At 34.2% G+C, this 25,158-nt stretch overlaps 1 protein-coding gene across 1 annotated transcript in view; it reads right to left on the minus strand.

Moving 5' to 3' along the window:
• ADAMTS6 (ADAM metallopeptidase with thrombospondin type 1 motif 6) overlaps window positions 1-25,158 on the minus strand; it is a 308,302-nt gene that overhangs the window by 266,654 nt on the left and 16,490 nt on the right. The window contains exons 4-6 of the mRNA XM_021076778.1: window positions 16,473-16,684; window positions 15,908-15,991; window positions 15,237-15,382 (exon numbers count right to left, since the gene is read on the minus strand). Of these exons, the coding sequence (XP_020932437.1) occupies window positions 15,237-15,382; window positions 15,908-15,991; window positions 16,473-16,684 (442 nt within the window). The remainder of the gene's footprint in view (window positions 1-15,236; window positions 15,383-15,907; window positions 15,992-16,472; window positions 16,685-25,158) is intronic.

The raw sequence follows: 25,158 nt of genomic DNA on the forward strand, positions 1-25,158 counted from the left end.
GAGAACAATGGCCAGGCAGACTTCATAAAAAAAAACAAAAAAACAAAAAAACTTCTAGATAAAGAAAAATATATCATTTAAAAACAAAAAAATCTGTGGATAAGTTAAATAGCAGATTAATCACAAAGGAAATGAGAATTAGGAAATTTTAATATGAAAAAATTACCCAGGCTGCAGCACAAAGACACAGGTACATGGAAATTACTGGGAAAAATACAAGATTAAGAGAACAGAAAGCTAAATAATAAGATCAAACATACATCTAAAGAGACCCAGGAGGAAATGAGACTTAAAGAAAACCTGTATTTGCAAATCTAACACTCAGTAAACTTCCAGCAGTGATTATAACCAAGCAGGGCCCTCTAGAGCTCCTGGACACAAAAGCCTTTCTGTGTCCCCCATTTCTTATTTCTAGAAAATGGGCCTCTTTCAGGTTCCATGGCCCTCCCTGAGTTCCAAGGGGCAGTTTCAGACAGTTGCTGATCAGGGAAGGAAGGGGATGCAAAGACAGGGAGGAATGAATAGTCAAGCAACAATAGTACAGCCTTAGGCACAATCCTGGTTGCCTTTAAATGGATATACATAATGGCATAAGCATCTTACACACCAAAGAAAAAAGTTATATTCCTTATGCTTCTTTTAGAAGTGAATATTTAAAATTAACAGTTTGGAACACTTCCTTGTGCTTCTCCCTCATTGGATTGCATCCTAAACACAATCATCTGTAAACTAAAGATTAAGCACCCCGAGCACAATTGTCTGTGAGTTAAAGATTATTATTAGTACATGACATTTTCCAGGAACTTTTCTAGTTTGTTCTGATCAATGTGCCTTTTTTTCAAGTACTGATATTCTAAGCAATAATCCATAAGACCACCACCAGGATCATGCCTAGATCTCCTGATGCCATCTTCAATGACTAAGATTCCCCCAAAGGAAGAAGAATGTACGTTTGCCCCATTCTGAGTCTTTTCTGAAAACCTGTTTTTCTCCCTTTAGACTATAAAACTCCCTGCAATTCTTCTCCAAGGGAGGACACAGTCTTTAAGGCAGTATCCTGCTGTGGTCCCCCTTTGCCTGGCAAAACAGTGAAAGCTATTTTTTTCTCCTTCACCCAAAACTCTGTCTCCACATCTCTATTCGGCCCAAGTGAACATGAGGCTGAATTTCGGCAACATGATGAAAGATACAAATCTGCAGATATAAAAGATATACTAATTTAAGCAGGATGAAAACCTAGCAATATATTCCTTAAGAGAAATTCAGAATAGCAAAGATACAGAGAACTTAATAGCAGTTAAAAAGATAGATCCCACATATCATGACAATCACACTAACCTCACAAATCATACTAGCAACAATGGGAACCAAAAGAAACTAAAATATTATTTTCAAAATGTTGAGAGGAAGTAATTATTAACTTACTATTGTAAATCGAGCAAAACTATCTTTCAAGAGCCAGGGCAAAATATTTCAAGATCAAAAACAGAAGTTTCCTACAAACAGACTTTCTGTAAATAAACTAAAAAGGTACTTAAGGAAGAAGGAAAAGGAAAGTAAACGCTAATCATATAATAGCCAACTTTGGCTATCATTATCAAAGTAAGATCTATATTTCTGAATGATTTAAATAAACAATACTTGCTAAAAGGAAATGGAAAATTAAGAATTAACCACCTTTGAAAGGACTGAGACATGAGGTCCAAAATAGAGATTGGTTCAAAAATCTGTATACAAAAGATTACGTATTTCTACAAGTCTAGAAGATTGCCTTCCTCCTTACCCCTAACTGCCTGCCAGTTTTGTTACCTAAGGAAATGAAAACAGAGAGGCTCAGTTTCAAAGATATCTTACCCGGTGGAAGGTAAAGGTAAAGCCCAAGGCTGAAAAAAGTGCTCTCATGGAACCTTTCTACTCCCTCCTCCATCATACCGTCAGAACACTTGCAATTAGGCAGGAAACTGTTAGGCTATTTCTGGAGAAACTGAATGGTCTCACAAAAAAGACTCATAGATACCGATCCCTTAAAGTCACCAACTTGCAATCACCCTTAGGGAAATTCTTGGTCAATAAATCCTATACACAATGTAATATGGTTCTTAATTAGCATTTTTTCAATAGGAACAGACAGCCAAGGGTGCTCAAAGAAAAAGAAAGCAAAGGTAAACAGGGAAAAAGTAGTGAATGTGCTTGTATTTGTAGCAAATATTCTCAAAACAAGTTAAATTCTTTCCTTTCTCTTGTGCTTACTAGTGTTTATTTATGATTTGCATGTGCTACTTCTTTTTCCTAAAACACAGGCCCTCATCATTTCTTCCCCCAATAGGCTAACTCCTCATCCTTCAGAACTTATTAAAAGAGACCTTTCTGGGAGTTCCTGTTGTGGTACAGGGGAAAGGAATCCAAGTAGTATCTGTGAGGATACTGGTTTAATCCCTGACCTCACTCACTGTGCCTAGGATCCAGCATTGCTGCGAGCTGGGCATTGCCATGAGCTGTGGCATGGGTCGCAGATGCAGCTCTGATCCAGAGTTGCTATGGCTGTGGAGTAGGCCGACCGCTACAGCTCTGATTAGACCCCTAGCTAGGGAACTTCCATATGCCGTGGGTGTGGGCCTAAAAAGACCAAAACACACAAACAAACAAAAAAACAGATCGACAAAAAGTAAGGAAATAGAGGAAATGCTTGAAAATTCTGTAAGAGCTGAACCTAATATATATTAATTTCCTAGCATCAAGTTATTACTTTATCGATATTAGTTTCCTAATTGGAACTTCTTTTGCTTTACATGACACAAAAAAATACTGTAGTTGCCATTCAGGAAGAACCTGAAATAAGAAAAGCTGCAGAAAGTGCAGACTTAAAGGAAAGACTGGGAATTTGGTTTAGGTCATATTAAGTTTGAAAAGCATAAAGATATCAGGCAATTCAATACACAATTACAGAGTTATGGGGAGGGTCTGGGCTGCAGATGTATATTTAGATATAAACGGTGCTTAAAACTATACAGATAGATGTTCCTAACCATGCAGATGGTACTTAAAATTATGAAAATGAATGAGATCACTGAAAGTAAATAAAAGTTGAAAAGAGATTGTGAGAGAAATGGTTAAGGTACTCAAGCACTGCTTTTTTTCTTATTCTAGAAAGACTTTTCAGAATTATATCTATCAACATTTCTTTAGCACTGACATATTATTAATGTGCTAAGAATTTATGAAATGAGAAATATACATCATTTCTAGGGATGCTGGTTTTTACTAAATTTGGGAGGAGTAGGGTAGGAAAGACAAAGCCAATTTAATAAATATTGTCCCAAAAGAAACAGTGTGAAAACCGAACTAAAAATGAAGACCTTCTAATAAATATTTCTTTTTTTTTTTTTTTTTTTTTTTTTTTTGTCTTTTTGTCTTTTTGCTATTTCTTTGGCTGCTCCCGCAGCATATGGAGGTTCCTAGCCTAGGGGGGTCTAATCGGAGCTGTAGCCGCCAGCCTACACCAGGGCCACAGCAACGCGGGATCCGAGCTGCGTCTGCAACCTACACCACAGCTCACGGCAACGCCGGATCGTTAACCCACTGAGCAAGGGCAGGGACTGAACCCGCAACCTCATGGTTCCTAGTTGGATTCGTTAACCACTGAGCCATGATGGGAGCTCCCGGAAATGGAATATATATATATAAACACAGAGCATTATGACTATTATTAACTCAATAGATAAAAGACTGAATGAATGAACCAGGGACTGAATTTCTACCTGTCCAACCTCAGCTTCTGTAAATCCTTACTTGTACTTTCTACCCTAAAAATACTGAGCTTTTAGTTATCCAAATAACCTCTTAGTTCTCCAAATTTTCTCCTCTTACAGTTTATATCATTGCATATGCAGTGCCTGCTCTTTGAACAGGTACCTATCATTTACCTATTCCTATTAAACTTTCAGGTCCCTGGCCCCTGATCAAATATTATACTATCAGGTAAAATCAAGTATGATAGTATGATTCTATGATTCCACTATACTTTGTCTTCTCAAAACCTGGTTGTGGCTAATATATAATTAATAACAACTTGTTATTATTAATCTTGTTTAACCTGGTTCTACTTTGTGCCTGTTGTTTAGGCATAACTGTCCATGGTACCCTCTTTCACTCTTAAGTGTCACAGATTGCACAGAAATTAGGTTCACTCAACAGTGTCATAATCCTAGATTGGAATGGAAACAGAATCTAGATAAATACATCTGAGTAAAGATCAAACAAATCAGCCATGGAGAGAAAAAAAAAAAAAAACCTGAAAAAGGAAAAAGAAATGTATAGGCAGTGGGGATAGATAGGTAAGAATGGTAGAGCCAGAGTGATAAGAGAATAATAAATGCTTCAAAATGTCCAAAATCAATTCATCCACAACCTAAATTTAAGACTCCTCTGCTGCTTGTAAACCCAACATACTCTTAAATCTTAGTAATACTTCATAAAAAATTTAACTGGCATTCCTTTGAGGATTAAAAAAACAAAAAACAAATGAATACCAAGTAAATATTAATATACAACTTTAATTTCCCTTTCTTCTGTTTTAATATAAAAACATAAAGCCAATGTATAACTGAAATATTCTTTAAAATATATTTAAAACTTGCTTAAATCCACCCATTAAAGGCCAGGTTTTAGCAAGAAACCATTTTTATAGCTATTTTTAATCTCCTACCTGAAAGCATTAGTTGACTTTGGAAATTCTAATCCCTTTAAAATTCAACAGCATCAAAGCAAATAGTTATGATCCCTTAAGAGGATAAATATGATCATTTTAATTAAAGACTAAATTATGTAACTTGGTATGTAATTTTTGCATCTGTATTTTGATTCATATTTATATGTACCATGTATTTCATCAATAAAACATGTATAAGAAAGTATATTTCTTGAAGAATGGCTTATTAAAAGAGAAACTCTTAAAAGATCTATACCTTGAATTTTCAAGAACTTAGGCTAATAAGAGGAAAGAAGTTCTGGTATGTGCTGCAGCATGGATGCAACTCAAAAACACTATGCACAGTAAAAGAAGCCATTCACAAAACACTACATATTGTATGATTCCATTCATATGAAAAGTCTATAGTAAGCAAAGTTACAGAGACAAAAAAGTAGGTTAGTGCCTGCCTAAGACGGGCTGGGGTGGAGAGGATGAAGGGAATGGGGAATGACTTCCTTTGAGAATGATGGAAATGTTTTAAAATTATATGATTTTTGCACAATCCCATGAATATACTAAGAACTACTGAATTATACACTTTAAGTGGATAAACTGTATGGTGTGTGAAATGTATCTCAATAAAGCTGTTTCCAAAAGAAGAATTTAGGTTATGGTTCCTATTCAAAACATATACTGTTATACAATAATATCTTAAAAATGGAAAACATGATTCCAAAGCTTGATAGGAAAGAAAACTTGGAAATACATGCACTAGTCTGTACATGTTAACTTGATCAGCACTGATGCAAGTACAGTATATGTCAATAGTATCTACTCATTTTCAGACTTGTAAATGGATTTCTTGAATGTGTTTGCCACTAAATAAATTTAGAAATTAGTTTAACTTTAAATTAGTGGTGGATATTTCCTGACTTCATATGCAAATATAAGTAATTTTGATATAATCTGTGAAATTAAAGATTTTTATTCCTGAGTAACAATTAACAATTTCTCAATACAAAGTTTAATAAGAATAATCTAAAAGTGTCATAGCAGGTATAACATTTTAAGTGTATACATACACCCAATTTTATCTTCCTAAATTCTGTTTCTAGAGCATCAAGTACAAAATATTATTTATTGATCTAATTATATAGTGTCATAGTCTATTATTTTAAAGTTAATAAATATCAGGTTGATTTAAATGAGCACTAATAATTATCTAACAGATCTACCCTATAGAAGCAGTCAATGTAAGTTACTATTATTGATATTTTAACTAAAAACAGACCACAAAAATGAAAGATCCCAGTTTCAATAAACCACCATTAATGTTTATTGATTTCACAGAGCCATATTCCAACAAATCTATACATTCTAGCACTAATGATGGTATTCAGGACGAAAATGTCAGGTAGTTGATGTACCATAGAGAAAAAGCCATTGTTTCTCAAGTACGTCACTTTAGAAAGTAACATGGAACTGCTCTTTGGTGTGGCATAATTTTGGTAAAGCTAGGAAAGTTATGTCAGCAAGATGGTGACATAGGAGATAGCAACCTTCATTACCCAAGAGAAAACAACAATTAAATAGGAATCCACAAATGAAAATAGCCCTAGGAAGGCCCAAAAGCCCAATTAAGAACCTACAGCCACATAGTGGAACAAAAAATAACCAGCAACTGCACAGAAAGGAACACTGGGGAGATGAGATTAATGGAGATGTCTGGAGGCAGCTAGGAAAAAAAGAGGAAGGGTAGGCACTATCAATTTCAGACACAAGCCTTAATAGCCTTCACAAAAGCCATGGACTACCCACAGCTTTCATAGTGGAAGACACTTTAATGCTGGTTTGCACAAACCCCAGTGGCTTGTTTCAGAGGAAACCAGCAGCTTTCACCACCAAGGTAACTAAAGGCTATTTCTACCACAGACCCTGGAGAGGGAAATGCCACCATACTCACCTCAAGAAGGACCTGTTCTTGTGCTGCCCTAAGAACAGCATTCCCCAACCCTGAGCACACGCTAGACCCCAGAGCCACAGCTGCTTTACCTGTTCCCACACTCCAGATCCTGGACCTAGGGTCACTCTGTGGCACCCAGGTTCCAGAATCCAGCTCTGTCACTGCTCCACACATGCCCACATCTTAAGAACCAGATCCACATCACTTCAGAGTCTAGCAGCTAGACTCTGCTGCCACTGTTGTTCTCTATATGCCCATACTTCAGAATCCACCTTCATGGCCACTTCACATATACTTAGAACTCATACATTATTGCTGCTGCGGAACAGCCAGCACACCAACCCCAGAGCTACTATCATTCTGCAAGCACTAGTCCTCCAGTCCTCAGCTCCATCACTGCTCCACAGGTACCTGCACATCAGATACAGCACTGGTGTAGGCTGGAGCCAGTACTAAGAAAAATCTCCTTCACCTCACCATCCCCTGTAGGAGAAAAAGAGATCAGGTATTCTCCAGCAGCCTTTACTGCTACTGCAGACAACTGCAACCTTGGCCATTGGGGACACCAACAATCTTCAAAAACGCTAATCTCAGCTGAACAGACTGCATGAAGACTATACTGCTGGCCATTCTCCAGAGCTGGAAATGCTTAAGCTTTAAGGATATACATTGAGTGAAAGTTGAGGGCTGGAAAAAGACATAAAAGATATATACAAATGGAAACTAAAACAGAAAAGGAGTAGCAGAGTTCCCAATGTGGCTCAGTGGTAACAAACCCAACTAGTATCCATGAGCATGCAGGTTCAGCCTGTGGCTGTGCTCAGAGGGCTAAGGATCTGACATTGCTGTGAGCTGCTGTGTATGTTACATACATGGTTTGGATCTGTCATGGCTGTGGCTATGGTGTAGGTTGACAGCTGCAGCTCTAATTTGATCTCTAACCTGGAAACTTCCACATGATGTGGGTGCAGTGCTAAAACAAAAGAATTAGAAAGTGAGTAGCTAAACTCATATCAGACAATACAGACTTTAAGTCAACAGCTAAACAAGAAACAAAGATCATGATAAAATGATAAAGGGATCAATTCATCAAGAGTATATAACAATTGTAAATATATGTGTACTCCAAAATCAGAGCACCTTAACACATTAAACAAATATTAAAAGATTTGAAGGCAGAAATAGGCAGCAATGCAATAGTAGTAAGGAACGTCAATACTTCAACTTTCAACAACTGATAAATCAGTCAGAAAAACAATGAGAAAATATTGGACTTGAACTATACTCTAAACCAAACAGACATAAGAGACATATTCTACTCAACAGAAGCAGAACACACATTCTTCTTCAGCACATCAGCTACATTCTCCAGGATAGATCATATGATAGGTCACAAAACTAGTCTCAACAAATTTAAGATTAAAACCATGAATACAATGATATGAAACTAGAAATTGACAACAGGAAAAGGGCAGAAAATACATAGAAATTAAAAAATACTTGCTGAACAATGGGTCAAAGAAGAAATTAAAAGAATAATCAAAAGCTATCTTGACACAAACAAACAGGAGAAAACAGTGTACCAAAACTTATGGGATACAGCAAAAATCTATGAGGGAAGTTTACAGCAATAAAAGACTATGTTAGAAAAAGGAAATATATCAAGTAAATAATCTAGCTTAACAACATACAGAAAACAGAGAAAGAACAAACTAAGCCTAAAATTTAGAAGGAAATAACAACAATCAGAACAGAAATAAATAAAATAGATGCTAGAAAACCAATAAAAAAGACCAACAAAACTAAGAGCTAGTTTTCTGAAAAGATAAACAAAATTGATAAACCTTTAGCTCAACTAAAAAAATAAATACATAAAAAGGGAGAGAGAAGCCCTAAATAAATAAAATTAGTAACAAAAGAGTTGACATTAAAACTGATACAAAGAATCATAAGAAACTATTATCAACAATTATATACCAAAAAATTGGACAACCTAGAAGAAATGGATAAACTACTAGGAACATACAACCTATCAACTGAATCATGAAGAAACAGAAAGTATAAACAGATATACAATCAGTAAGGAGACTGAGTTAGTAATGAAAAACCTCCCAACAAAGAATAGCCCAGTACAAGCTAGCTTCACTAGTGACTGTTACAAAATTTAAAGAATAATACCAATTCTTTTCATTTTAATTTGATTTTTATTTTATGTTGGGGTGTAGTTGATTTACAATACTGTGTTAGTTTCAGGTGTACAGCAAAGTGATTCAGTTATAAATATACATATATCTATTCTTTTTGAGATTCCTTTCCCATACAGGTTATTATAGAATATTAAAAAGTTTCCTGTGTTACAGAGTAGCCCTTGTTGATTATCTTTTTTATACCAATCACTAAACTGTTCCCAAATATTGAAGAGAAATAAACATTTCCTGGTCATCTTAAGAGGCCAGCATTACTCTGATATCAAAGTCAAGTAAAGATACTGCAAGAAACAAAATTACAGGCCAATATTCATGGTGAACATAGATGTAAAAATCCTCAACAAAATATTAGCAAACTCAATGCAGGAGAATCTTGAAAGAATCATACCATGAAGTGGGATTCAAACCTAGAGTTCAAGGATGGTTCTACATTCACAAATCAAAAATTGTGATATACCACATGAAGAGAATGAAGGATAAAAATGATATGATCATCTCAATAGCTGCAGAAAAAGTATTTGACAAAACTTAACAGCCATAAACAAATCAGGAGTAGATGGAATATACCTCAACAATACAAAGGCCATATATGACAACCCCACAGCTAACATTATACTCAATGTTAAAAATCTAAAAGCTTTTCCTTTAAGATCAGGAACAAAACAAGAATATCCACTTGTCACTTTTATTCAATATAGTAGTGAAATTCCTAGAGCAATTAGGCAAGAAAAGAAATAAGGGTGAGTTCCTGTTGGGGCTCAGTGGGTTAAGAATCCAACTAGTATCCATGAAGATGTGGGTTCAATACCTGGCTTCACTCAAGTGGGTTAAGGATCCGGGGTTGCTGTAAGCTGTCATGTAGATCACAGATGCGACTTGGATCTTGCCTTGCTATGGTTGTGGCACAGGCCAGCAGCTCCAATTCAGCCCCTAGCTTGGGAACTTCCATATGCTACAGATTTGGCCCTAAAAATACCAAAAAAAGAAAGAAAGAAAGACAAGAAAAAAAAAATAAAGGTATCCCAAAAAAAAAAGAAGTAAAAATCTGTATGCATATGATAAAATCTTATACATGAAAAACCATTAAGATCCTACCAAAAAACTGCTAGAACTAATAAATGAATTTACTAATGTTACAGTATATAAAATCAACATGTAAAAATTAGTCATATGTCTATACATTAACAATAATCTATCTGAAAAAGGATTGAGAAAACAATCTCATTTATAATAGCATCAAAAACAATAAAATATTTAGGAATAAACTTAACCACAGAGGTAAAAGACCTATAGTAGAAACTACAAGACATTGATGAAAGAAACTAAAGAAAAAACACCTAAATGGAAAGGTACTGCTTGCCCTTGGACTGGAAGAATTACTGTTGTTAAAATATTCACACCACCCAAAGTGATCTACAGATGCAATTCAACTCCAATTAAAATTTCAATGGTATTTTTCAAAGAAATAGAAAAAACAATCCTAAAATTCATATGGTAACACAATATGAAATGGTAAAAGTAACACTGAGAAAGAACAACAAAGCTGGAACCATCACACATACTGGTGTCAAACTACATTACAAAGTTGAAGTAACCAAAACAGTATGGTACCACCATAACCTCAGACACATAGACTAGTGAAACAGAATAAAGAGCCCAGGAAAAAACCCATGTATGTATGACCAACTAATCTTTGAAAATGGCATCAAAAGCATACAATAAGGAATGGATAGTCTCTGAAATTGATGTTGGAAAAATGAGAGATCCATATGCAAAACAAAACAAAAAATAGATTCCCATCTTACACCACTTACAAAAATAAACTCAAAATAGATTAAAAACTTAAATGTAGGACCTGCAACTGTAAAACTCCTAGAAGAAACCATAGGTGAAAAGCTCCCTGACATTGCTCTAAGCAATGGTTTGCTTTTTTTTTTATATATATATGACATCAAAAGCAAAGGTAATAAAACAAAAATAAACAAGTAGAACTACATCAAACTGAAAAGCTCCTTCCTGCATGGTACAGGAAACAACAAAATGGAAAGGCAATCTAAGGAATGAGAAAAAAATTTGCAAACCACATATTTGATAATTAATTAACATCTGAAGTACATAAAGATGTATATAAACCAAAAACCAAAACCAAAAATAATACAATTTAAAAATGGGCAAAAGACTCAAATAGATATTTTTCCAGAGGTGACAAAAACAGCCTATATAATAGGTTCATGAAAAGGTGCTCAATATCACCAATCACTGGGAAAATGCAAATCAAAATCACAATGAGATGTCACCTCAAACTTATTAGGATGTCTATTGTCAAAAGGACAAGAGATGACGTGTACTGAGTACATGGAGAAAAGGGAACTTCTGTATACTGCTGGTGGGAATGTAAATTTGTATAGCCATTATGGAAGACAATACAGAGGTTCCTTAAAACTTTTAAATAGAACTATCATACAACCCAGTAATCTCACGTCTAGGGATATATCTGAAAGTAATAAAATTAGTAAATCAGTATCTTGAAGAGATATATGTACTCCTATATTCACTGCAGCATTATTCAAAAGCCAAGATATAAAAACAGCCCAAGTGTCCAGCAACTGATGAATAAAAAAAAGGTGAAACACACACACATACAGGAATATTATTCAGTCATAACAAAGAAGGTCATATTGTCATCTGTGACAAGATGAATCAAACTAGAGGGCATTTGGCTGTATGATATATGAAATAAGCCAGACAGAGAAAGACAAAATACTATATGATCTCAGTTATATGTGGAATCTTAAAAAAAAAAAGTTGAACTCACAGAAGCCAAGAGTAGAATGGTATTTGTCCAGAGTTGCAGGGCTAGAGTAAATCAAGAGATATTAACCAAAGGGCACAAACTTTTAGTTAGTAAATGAATAAATTCTGAGAATCTAATGTACAGTATAATGACTACATATAATGTTGTATGTATACTTAAAATTCACTGAGTAGCTCTTAAGCATTCTCACCCCAAAAAATGGGAGAAAAAAACAAGATAACTATGAGATGATGGATGTGTTAATTTGATTACAGCATTCGACTCACAACATATATGTACATCAAATCATTACACTGTATACTAAATATACACAATTCTGTCAATCATACCTCATTTTTAAAAAGATTAAATAAAGCTACCTAGTGTACAACAGATGCTCACTATTATATATATATGTATATATATATATACATATACTCATATATAAAAATAAACATGAATATAAAATATTTTAAAATATATATATTATTTTTAATATGTTCTTTGATGTTAATTCAATACTTTTGGGGGGGTGGGGAGGCACTTTCATAGCATAGGGAAGTTCCCAGGCCAGGAATCTAATCCAAGCCTCAGCTGCAACCTATGTCGAAATGTCATCAATGCTGGATTCTTGACCCACAGGACCAGGCTGGGAATCAAAACCATGCCACTGCAGAAACAATGTTGGATCCTTAACCCACTGTGCCATAACAGGAATTCCCCTAATTCAGTATTGTGATACCAGATAAAACAACAAAATTCTAATTTTTTAATTTTCTTTATTTCCATTCTGTTAATGGTGATCTAATAGTTTATAGTGGTTTGTTTTAAATCTGTATCAATAAAATAAAGTAATAAAATATTATTTGCTAAGAGGAGATAATATTTTGAGTTTTCAAAATTTTTTTCAAAACTATCATTACCTAAGTAACTATAATTCAAATGGTTTTCTGCTTAAATCATTTAAATCCCTAGGACAAAACTTGGCCTACTAGAAATAAACATATACATCATTTTTTCTCTGGAATTCTTGATAAACACATTATATACTCTCCCTAGTGAGATGACATTTCAAGCAAACATAAATCATGATCTTACCTTTAACTGATGGAGTCATAACACTGAACATGTTAATAAGTGAGTTACATGAAGCAATTTTCAACACTAATAAAAGTCATCTGCAGAATTCTCATATTTATTTTTGCTAAAAGTAGCACCATAATTTAAACATATATTTAATTTCATAAATCAAAAGTATATGCAAGGAGATTTAAGCACTGGTAAAACTCTCAACCAAAAAACTCTAGAAATAATACTCAGATAGTCCTCTCATTTAGATAAGTCACTCTGTGGCCCTAATAATTCAAAGATAATTGTAGACTTTTAAATAAACTAAAAGTTACTGTAAAACTTTAATAAACTCAGAAAGGCATTCTATGCTTTCCCCAAAAGGCATTTTTCTAACCTCCATTACAGAACCAATCTAAAATGATGCGAGATATGAATTCTTTGTAGTACTGTCCTTTAAATCCTGAGATTATTTCTAGTGCTATATGACCATTGGGAGAAATTTTTTAAAAGAAAATTTGGGGCTCAAATCCCTCAGACAGCAAAAGAGCGCTCAAAGAAGACTTCTGCAGAGGATCAAAAAAATATCAAGGCCAATTCAGAGTAACAATTCAGAGAGCTGAATATTCCTGTCATTTGATGCAAAAGTTAAAAATCCAAAGCAGATACAATAACAAAAATGTGAAGCATCAGGAGACCACTGGGCATTACATTTTTGGGGAGAGGTAGGTTTTATAAATATAAGTACAGATGCCAACGTAAACATCTGTGATCAGCCTGTTAACCATTTATAACAGATATTATCCTCTAGTAATTTCACTGCAACTAATCATATCATATATATTTTTCACAAAAATTTCTATATTTGCACAATTCTAAGTATATTTTTAACTCCTCAAATATATTTGGGAGACATTCCAGTCCACAAGACTCTGCAGAATTGCAGAATTTATCAGGCTGACATGTCAATACATCTGCATATAGAATTTTACAATGTTGGTTTTATTCAGCAAGCATGTCATAAATAAAATATTTTGGTTTACAATGCCAGGTAGATGAAATCAATTCAAATAAGTGTAACTGTTTTTAAAAAATAAACCCAGAAACATTAGCTCTATAATTCACTTAAAGGGAACATTTTTGAGAAAGCTAAATTCACATATCTTACTGGGTCTCAAGATTCTGATCCCATATACTTCATACCCTCCCTCCAGAGAGTCTAATGTAGAATCAATGGGCACACCACAGATGAAGTATATGTTAGATACTGACTTGCAAATTAAAAGAAATAATCAAGACAAAAAAAGGCTATTCCACTTAGCCAAGATAGAATAATACTTCCATTTTGCTTACTGTTTGTTTGTTATTATTATTTTTTCATTTTTAAATATTGGTAAGAGGTCAAGGGCAAGTATCTTGTAAATGATTTAAGCGTGCTTCTAACCAACCATTATTAGAGTATTAAAGATTAAGACAGACAGCATAGTATAATCAAAGAAGAGAGGATCACGAGGTCATGGGACCTGCTCATTACTGCAATATTTTGTATTGATATCTCTTTTTTTTTTTTTTTTTTGCCTTTTTAAGGCTGCACCCTCAGCATATGGAAATTCCTAGGCTAGGAGTCAAATCAGCTGTAGCTGCCAGCCTATATACCACAGCCACAGCAACATCAGATCCAAGCCCTGTCTGCGACCTGTGCCACAGCTCACAGCAATGCTGGATCCTTAACCCACTGAGCAATGCCAGGTATCAAACCCCCATCCTCATGGATACTAGTTGGGTTTGTTACCATTGAGTCACTACAGGACCTTCAGTCTCCTCATTTCTTACATGAGAAAGATAAAAACATTATCTACCTCACAGCATCTTCATTGGAGAGTATGGAACAAAATGGATCTGAATACAGTTTTAAAAAACTGGAGAGAAATATATGAATTAATTGGGTTATCACCAAGTAATAATTTTGCTGGAGAGACAAGCTGTTCATCATAAAGTGTAATAAATCTGCTTTCCTTATATTTATACCTCTTAATTAAAATATTTTAATTAAATAAATATTCATCTCAGTAAACTGTGTTATTACTGATGTCCTGCCTCTTAACAATTTGGCAGTAAGAATAATTAACATGTTTTATAACCAAGAATGATGACTCATTTCTATTTTTAAAATGTATTCTCGTACTTTTAAATCTTGCTTTTAATATATTTTGTTCAAGCAATAAAACATACACATGCTTCCAGTTAAGCCTTATGAATAAACATTAGAAGAAGAAAAGATATTTATTAAATATCTTTAGAACGTAAACCTCTAAGTTCTAAACCCTTTCTCTTACCTAGTTCATTTGGCACAAACACAATAACATTGTAAAATATTCTTTCGCAATTGTGAATAATAAATTATCACTTTGCTTTCTCTATGCTCATTACCTGAATGAGGGCTTAGATAGAACCAAATAGAGTTACAATATCAAACACAACAATGAAGAGTAAAATACTTTCAACAAACCATACCTAGTAATAAGAACTGCATTATCGTGGTGGGCAATCCCATTTTCTGGAATGGTGTTTCCATCACTTTGGTGGGAGAGAATGGATTTCTGCCATTTACAGAAGCTATCGAGAGACTTGTCTGCATGGTGGTTTATCTCCAAGTTTGGCTGCAATACAACATGCATACCAGAAATGTTCCAAACAAATTACTAAGGTCAGTTGTTAAAAGTTTTGAAGACTACAGTGGGACTATAATTAGAAACAGTAGTTTCTAGGAATAATCTCTTGCCAATTTCTATCTCTGTAATATCTGATCTAAAATTAATATAATGTATTACTGAACAGTCTTTCTAGTTCCAGCTTTAATGATATATGTGATACTGAGCATACAAAAACAACCCAAACCACTGTTATAAAGTCCACCATCCAAATGTTCTTCTTTATACTGAAATATAGGGTATATATGTATATATATATATATATATATATATATATATATGGCTTTAATGAGACATAAGAGACGTATTCTTGTAAGTTTTTAAAATTGGCTTAAAACATTAAATGCTTAGAGCTAGAAATCACATTCAACTAGAAGTTCCTCATAGTAATAATAAAAATAGATATATTTTTAATACATAATTCTATAGCCTGTCTGTTAAAAGTGTTAGATTTATAAACTAACTCATTCTTACCTGATCTTCTGTGAGAACAATTAAACGGGCCACTATAATATTCACAACGTTTCCTAGGCTGGAATCACGGTAAAGTTTGGCAACCTGACCTCCAGAAAATAAGAAAAGACACAAAGTCAGACAAAAATCATAAGGCTATTGTTCGATTTTTTTTTTGAGTGGTAAAACAATTTTTCATTAATTTAACTGCTATGTATATAAAAAGGTATTCTTTTACCCCACATCACTTAGAACTCTACCCTCAAGATGCCTCAGTAAAAGATTTGTTGTACAAGTCTACTTCAAGAAATATATTCTTCTAATTATGAACTACAACATAGTAATTAAGACGGTAGGCTAATCTTAAATAGGATCTAACATGATGCACTCAAAAAATCATAATATATGAAAATGAACAATAAGGTCACCTTTAGATTTATTTTCTATGGAACTGAAACACATATAAATTTTTCTAACTTTCAAAAAGTAAATCCTCAAAATAATTATTTAACAATATAAATCCATGACTTAAGTCAAAAACCACAACAAATTAAGTTAAAATGTTATATAGAGGGATCAAACTTACAATATTCATCACACTCAAAATGTAATGTTCAATGTCTTTGCGGCCATGGTAGCCCACCATCATTTTGTCTGCCACTACTAATGTCTCCACAAACCGCTCAATGCTTACTGATCTCTTCTGTCTCTGGTGCATATGTGTGCCATTAAATGGGATTGAAGAAGGAAAAGCCGATGTGTCATTCAACCACCAAGGTTTGCCATTTCTTATGAGGTCTACAATAAAAATAATTAGTTCAGAGAGGTTCACCAGATAAACCTCTTATCCATAGAGCTTTCATGTAGACATTTCTCATAAATTCTCTATTCAGATTTTTCAAAGTGAGGGAAGGGGATAAGGAAATGCAGTAGTGAAAAAAAAGTAAACTTAAAATTTTTCAAAATAATCCTATTATCTAGAAAAAGTTAAACATTAATAATATGCAAGTGTTCATGAAAACAAAATAAATCTAATAGCTTACTTTAACAAAGGAATCTTAAAATAATCACTTCATATTTTTCCAGTGAGTAATTATATCATAAAAATACCTTTACATTTAGAATAAGTGCTTTTTAAAAATCACTTAAAGTTGTTTAAAAAGCACCTAGAGCATTAACTTTCTAAGCGCCCTAAGATAGTTCTGATAAAGAACATTAATGTTGTAAAAATCTATTCCTAAAATGCTTTTGATATTTTATTTTAAAGTTTTTAAAATTATCTTAATTAGAGCAATTCTACTGTTCTAAAAATCTCAATTGTAAAAGGCTATAATTATCTTTTTCATATAGTTTTGTGGTCTACAACTATTTATCCTGGCAAAGTACCCAGAGTATTCCTTTTCCAAAACCCAGAGGTAAACGGCACTAGAATGAGAGCGGAAAGACAATGATTCCACATTTTAGCTTGCATTGTAGTTTTATCCTTCGCTTTCTAGACATTTGGTCCTTCAGTACAAAGGAAACCTTTTAGTACAATGGCATTTATAAACACTTGCCTCGTTTATATTAATCTTCATTAAATAAACTTGAGCAAGTACAAGTCTTCTGTACACCTCACTTTCATATCCTTATCGTGAGCTGGAAATCTTTCTAACTGCCACTTATTGAAAAATTTAGTGAGGACAAATTGGAGTAACGTATATAATCTACTTGACAAAGAGTAGCACTATTCTCACTTTTCCTTTAGATTTTTCCTTTTAAAAATTACTTTGAGGAGTTCCCATTGTGGCTCAGAGAAAATGAATCTGATTAGCATCCATGATGATACAGGTTCAATCCCTAGCCTCCCTCGGTGGGTTAAGGATCTTCCATTGCTGTGAGCTGTGGTGTACGTTGCAGACATGGCTTAGATCTGGCGTTGCTGTGGCTGTGGAATAGGCTGGACCCCTAGCCTGGGAACCTCCGTATGCCACAGGTATGGCCCTAAAAAGAAAAAAATTACTTTGATAGAAGTTATACATTTTAAGAAATAAGAGATGGAAATGGCCACTAGATGCATTAGTCAAATACTTTTGAAACTCATACAGATTAAATGAGTATCTTTATTCCTAAAGGTCAAGAGAGTCAGAAACATACTACTTCTTATTTTAGCCAGTAAGTATTCCCCAATGTCCACTGTGGGAGACAGACTCTTGAAGTGACTCCCATAACATGCTGCCTCCTGATCTCCTCCCTTCAGTATGATCCAGACCTGTGACTTGTTTCCAACAAATAGAAGAAAGAAAAGATGATAATCACATGTATAAAATGACATAACTATGCTACATAATATTGTACCATCTCACTTACAAGAGTCCTTCCCTTGCTGACTTAGAGGAAGCAACCAAAAAGTTTGGTGAACTGAACATAGGAAACAACCAACAAGGTTGGTGAACTGAACATGGTTAGGAACTACAGGTGGCCTCTGGAAGACAACCAGCCAAAATGAAAGCTTTCACTCCTACAACAACATGGAACTGAATGCTGCCAACAACCATGGGAGTGAAGAAGTGGATTCCTCCTGATTAAAGATTCTGAAGGAGAACCAGAAATGGATGGGATGTAACCCATCTGTGTACAGACTCTTGGCCCACAGAAAATGTGAGATAATAAAAGTGCACTCTTAAGCCACTGTGTTTGTGGTACATCGTTATGACACATACAAAATTCTTGCTGCATTAATATAACTCCAATTTTGCTTGCTCAGTCTTCTGTGATAATGAAACCACTTATGTATTCAGATCATGCCTAGTCATCTCTTTTTCTGCCTGGACAGCTTAAATGTCTAAATATGGGACATTATTTTGATCATTTACACTTCTCATTTAATTTCTCCTTATTTTTATTTAAAGTATTGTATAAAGAATTAGACATGATTAGGCAAAATAAATGCTTAACAACAGTGTTTCTCATTTAACAGTATTTAGTAAGTGGTAGCTACTGTTATTAGTCATCATCTTCATAATTTTCAACTTTTTACTTTTTTAATTATTAATTTGCTTGGCTATTCATCCATTAAACATACACTATCTCTGATGGACATTCATAAATGAAAAGATATAATTCTCATACTCAAAAACTTTGTAATCTGATATATACATATAATATACACACATATTGAATGAAGTCTAAAGAGATCTTCAGTTACATTTTAAGGATTAAATAAAAATCTTCACTCCATGGTTAGATCATTACAAAACAGCTGCATTTTATAACTGTCAATTGACTGCTTAAAGTTAAGTTTAATGATCTGAGATTAATACCTTTTTTAGTTTAAAATAGAATACACAACTGACTTGTTTTATTTTCCTTCAAAATATAAATTAATTCTTCAAATGATACTCATAACATGTGCTTTGCTCAGTTTTTGTGGGGTTTTTTGTTTTGTTTTTTTGCTTTTTAGGGCCACACCCAGCAGCATATGGAGGTTCCTAGGCTAGGGGTCTAATCGGAGCTACAGCTGCCAGCCCACGCCACAGCCACAGCAACACCAGATCCAGGGATACAACCTGCAACCTCATGGTTCCTAGTCAGATTCATTTCCGCTGCGCCATGACAGAAACTCCTGCTTTGCTCAGTTTGATTTTGGATTGAGTATAGAATATTAAGGAAAACATTCCTCCACAAAAATATACAATTAAATAATTTTCCCCCAAAGCAAATATATGGATCTGTTTGTCACATGAAATAAGATCTTGAGTTTTTGATCAATAACAAATATTTTTTAATATAAACAGCCTCTCACTGACCTGCTTTTTTTTCTTTTTTAAAATTTACTATTTTTTATTAAAGGATAGTTGATTTACAATGTTGTGTCAATTTTGGCTGTATAGCAAAGTGACTCAGTCATACATATATATACATTATTTTTTAATATTATTTTCCATCATGGTCTATTCCAACACATTGGATGTAGTTACCTGTGCTCTACAGTAGGCCCTCATTATTTATCCATTCTAAATGTAATAGTTTGCATTTTATAATCCAAAACAACCAGCCCATCCTACTCCCTCCCTTCAACCCCTTGGCAATCACAAGTCTGTTCTCCATGTCTGTGAGTCTGTTTGTTTTGTAGATAGATTCGTCTGTGCCAAATTTTAGATTCTACATATAAGTGATATCATATGGTATTTGTCTTTCTCCTTCTGACCTATTTCACTTAATCTGAGAATCTCTAGTTGTATCTATGTTGCTGCATGTTGTTGTATATATGTTGTTACATTATATCATGTTTTCATGGCTGAGTAGTAGTCCATTGTATATATGTGCCACATGTTCTAAATCCATTCATCTGTCAATGGACATTTAGGTTGTTTCCATGACTTGGCTGTTGTGATTAGTGCTGCAAAGAACATAAGGGTGCATGTATCTTTTTGAATTATAGTTTTGTCCAGATATATACCCAGGAGTAGGATTGCTGAATTTTATGATAGTTCTATTTTTAGTTTCCTGAGGGAGCTTAACACTGTTGTCCACAGTAGTTGTAACAATTTACATTCCCACCAATAGCGTAGCAACATTCTCTCTTCTCTACACCCTCTCCAGCATTTGCTATTTGTAGACTTACTCATGATGGCCATTCTGATAGCTATGAGGTAGTACTTCACTGCAGTTTTGATTTAGATTTCTCTAATAATTAGCAATTTTGATCATCTTTCCATGTGCTTACTGGCAATCCAAATCTCTTCTTTGGAGAAATGTCTATTTAGGTCTTCTGCCCATTTTTTTAATTGGGTTGTTTCAATTTTTTTTTTTTTTTTTCTGTTGAGTTGTTTGTATATTTTGGAGATTAAGCCCCTGTTGGTTCCATCGTTTGCAACTATTTTCTACCATTCCAAAGGTTGTCTTTTTGGTTTTGTTTGTTTGTTTGTTTGTTTTATGGTTTCCTTTGCTGTGGTAAAAGCATTTAAGTCTGATTAGGTCCCATTGGTTTATTTTTATTTTCATTTCTATTGCCTTGGGAGCCTGACCTAATAAAACATTTGTATGGTTGATGTCAGAGAATGTTTTGCCCACATTCTCTTCTAGGAGTTTTAAGGTGTCATATCTTATGTTTAAGTCTTTGAGCCATTTTGCATTAATTTTTGTGCATGGTGTGAGGATGCGCTCTAGTGGCATTGATTTACATGCAGCTGTCCAGTTTTCCCAGCATCACTTGCTAAAGAGATCGTCTTTTTTCCCAATTTATACTCTTGCCTCCTTTGTCAATGATTAATTGACCTTAGGTGTATGGGTTTATTTGGGGGCTCTCTCTTCTGTTCCATTGATCCATATGTCTGTTTTTGTACCAATACCACACTATTGACTACTGTAGCTCTGTAATATTTTCTGAAGTCTGGGAGTTATGCTTCATATTTGTTTGTTTGATTTCCTCAGGATTACTTTGGCAATTCTTTTATAGTTCCATATGAATTTTTGGATTATTTGTTCTAGTAGAGTGAAAAACATCATGGGTAATTTGATAGGAATCACATTAAATCTATAGATTGCTTTGGGTAGTATAGGCATTTTAACAATATTAATTTTTCCAATCCAGGATCATGGAATAACTTTCCATTTCTTTGAATCCTCTTAAATTTCCATGATTAATGTTTTATAGTTCTCAGCATATAAATCTTTCACCTCCTTGGTCAGGGTTTTTTTTTGGGGGGGGGTATGATTTTAAAAGGTATTATTTTCTTATATTCCTTTTCTAATATTTCACTTTTAGTATATAGAAATGTGAACAATTTCTGAATGTTAAACTTGTATCTTGCTACTTTGCTGAATTCATTGATTAGTTTGAATAGTTTTTGTGTGGCCACCTTGGGGTTTTCTATATATAGTATCAGGTCATCTGCATATAGTAACAATTTTACCTCTTCTCTTCCAATTTGGATACCTTTCATTTATTCTTCTTTTGTCAGATTGTTGTGACTAGGAATACCAATACTATGTTGAATAGAAGTGGTGACAGTGGAGATCCTTGTCTTGTTCCAGATTTTAGCAGGAGGGCTTTCAGCTTTTCTCTGCTGAGTATTATATTGGCTGTGAATTTGTCATAAATGGCTTTCATTATGTTGAGATATATTCTCTTCATATTCACTTTCATAAGAATTTTTATCATGAATGGATGTTGGATTTTATCAAATGCTTTTTCTGCATATATTGAGATGACCATGTGGTTTTCGATATTTCTTTTGTTAAGGTGGTATATGACATTGATTGATTTGCATATGTTGAACCATCCCTGTGAGCCTGGGATGAATCCCACTTGGTCGTGGTATATGATCTTTTTTATCCATGCATGTATTTCATTGAGAATATCTGTCTATATTCATCAATGGTACCAGCCTATAATTTTCTTTTTTGGTGGGTCTTTGGTTTTGGTATTAGTGTGGTGGTAGCTTCATAGACTATCTTTGAAGTGTTCCTTCTTCACTTTTTAGGAAGAATTTAAGAAGGACTAATATAAGTTCTTTGAATGTTTGGTAGAATTTACCTGTGAAGTCATCTGGTTCTGGACTTTTGTTCATGGGGATTTTTTTTAATTACATATTCAATTTCCTTTCTACTGGTTGGCCTGTAAAAATTATCTATTTCTTTTTGACTCAATTTGGATGGGCTATATGTTTCTGGAAAGTTGTCCACTTATTCTAGGTTTTCAAATTTGTTGGCATGTAATTGTTTGTAGAATCCTCTTATGGTTTTTTGTATTTCTGCAGTATCTGTTGAGATTTCTCCATTTCCATTTTTTATTTTGTTTGTTTGGCTTCTCTCTTATTTTCTTCTTGGTGAACCTGGCCAGAGGTTTGTCAATTTTGCTTATGCTTTCAAGGAACCAACTCTTGGTTTTATTGACTTTTTTTCTATTATTTGTTAATGTCTACTTTATTGATTTCCTCTCGGATCTTTATGATTTCCTCTCTTCTGCTGACTTTAGATTTTTTTTCTTCTTTTTCTAATTATTTTAGATGGTAGGTTAGGTTGTTGATTTGAGATTTTTCTTGTTTTTTGAAGAAGAACTATATTGCTATGAACTTCCCTTTAGGAACTGCTTCTGCAGCACCCCATAGATTTTGTATGGTTGTGTTTTCATTGTCATTTATCTCAAGGTATTTTCTAATTTCCCTTTTGATTTCCTCATTGACCCACTGGTTTTTTAGTAGCATATTGTTTAATCTCAATGCAGTTGGCTTTTCTCATTTCTTTTCCCATCATTACTTTCTAATTTCATGCCCTTTTAGTCAAAGAAGATACTTGAATAATTTCCATGCTTAAATTTGTTAAGGACCTGCTTTATCTTTTATTCTTCACTGCTTTTTTTTTTTTTTTTTTTGCTTTTTAGGGCCATACACGCAGTATATGATGGTTCCTAGGCTACAGATCAAATAGCAGCTATAGCTGCTTGCCTATACCACAGACATAGCAATGCAGGATCAAAACCACATATGCAACCTACACCACAGCTCACAGCAATGACAGATACTTAACCCACTGAGCGAGGCCAGAGATTGAACCTGCAACCACATGGTTCCTACTCAGATTCATTCCCGCTGTGCCACAACAGGAACTCCACTACTCATTACTTCTTGCAGTTGGCCATGCATTTATTTGTTTGTTTAAATGCTTATTTAGTTAACTGTCTCTCCTCATTAGAATATAAGATCCTTGGGAGTAAGGACTTTTCTTATTTTTTTATTGCTCAGTATCTAGTAAAGTCTTAAGTATACATGTTAAATGATAAATGAGTATTTATTTAATAAATACATAAGTAGACAATGAAGTTAAAGAGACAACAATATCTAAAAAAATCCTTCAGAAAGTGGGCACAGAGGGATCCTACCTCAACATAATAAAGACCACATATGACAAACCCACAGCTAACATCATTCTCAATGGTGAAAAGCTCAAAGAATTCTCACTGAGATCAGGAACAAGACAAGGATGTCCACTCTCACCACTAGTATTCAATATACTTTTGGAAGTCCTAGCCACAGCAAGCAGAGAAGTAAAAGAGATAAAAGGAAACCAAATTGGAAAGGAAGAAGTAAAACTATCACTATTTGCAGATGACATGATGCTATATCTAGAGAATCCTAAAGACTCTACCAGAAAACTGTTAGAGCTCATCCATGAATTTTGGTAAAGTTGCAAGATACAAAATGAATACACAGAAATCGATGGCATTTCTTTATACTAACCACGAAAGATCAGAAAGAGAAATTAGGGAAGCAATCCCGTTTACCATCACATCCAAAAGAATAAAATACCTAGGAGTAAACCTACCTAAAGAGACAAAAGACCTGTGCTCTGAAAACTATAAGACACTGACAAAAGACATCAAAGATGACACAAATAGATGGAAAGACATACTATGCTCTTGGATTGGAAGAGTGAATATTATCAAAATGACTATACTACCTATAGATTCAATGCAATCCCTATCAAATTACCAAAGACACTTTTCACAGCTACAGTCATCAAAACAGTTTGGTACTGGCACAAAGAAAGAAATATAGATCAGTGGAAGAGGATAGAAAGCCCAGAATTAAACCCACACACCTACAGCCAACTCATCTATGACAAAGGAGGCAAGAATATACAATGGAGAAAGGACAGCTTGTTCAATAAGTGGTGCTGGGAAAACTGGACAGCCATACACAAAAATAAAGTACAAAATGGATTAAAGACCTAGATATAAGACCAGACACTATCAAACTCTTAGAGGAAAACATAGGCCAAACACTTTCTGACATAAATGACAGCAACATCTTCTCAGATCCACCTGTTAGAGTATTGACAGTAAAAACAGAAATAAACAAATGGGACCTAATCACAGTTAAAAGTTTCTGCACCGCAAAGGAAACCCTAAACAAAACGAAAAGACAACCCACAGAATGGGAGAAAACCTTGGCAAATGAACCAACTGACAAGGGATTAATCTCCGAAATTTATAAACACCTTCTGCAGCTCCATACCAAAAAAACAAACAACCCCATCAAAACATGGGCAGAAGATCTAAACAGACAATTCTCCAAAAAAAGACATACAGATGGCCAAAAAACACATGAAAAGATGTTCAACATCACTAAGTATTAGAGAAATGTAAATCAAAACTACAATGGGCCATTTTACACCAGCCAGAATAGCCATCATCAAAAAGTCCTTAAACAATTAATGCTGGAGAGGGTGTGGAGAAAAGGGAATCCTCTTACACTGTTGGTGGGAATGCAAACTGGTACAACCACTGT

Source organism: Sus scrofa, chromosome 16, assembly GCF_000003025.6.
Source record: "Sus scrofa isolate TJ Tabasco breed Duroc chromosome 16, Sscrofa11.1, whole genome shotgun sequence".
Lineage (NCBI taxonomy): Eukaryota > Metazoa > Chordata > Mammalia > Artiodactyla > Suidae > Sus > Sus scrofa.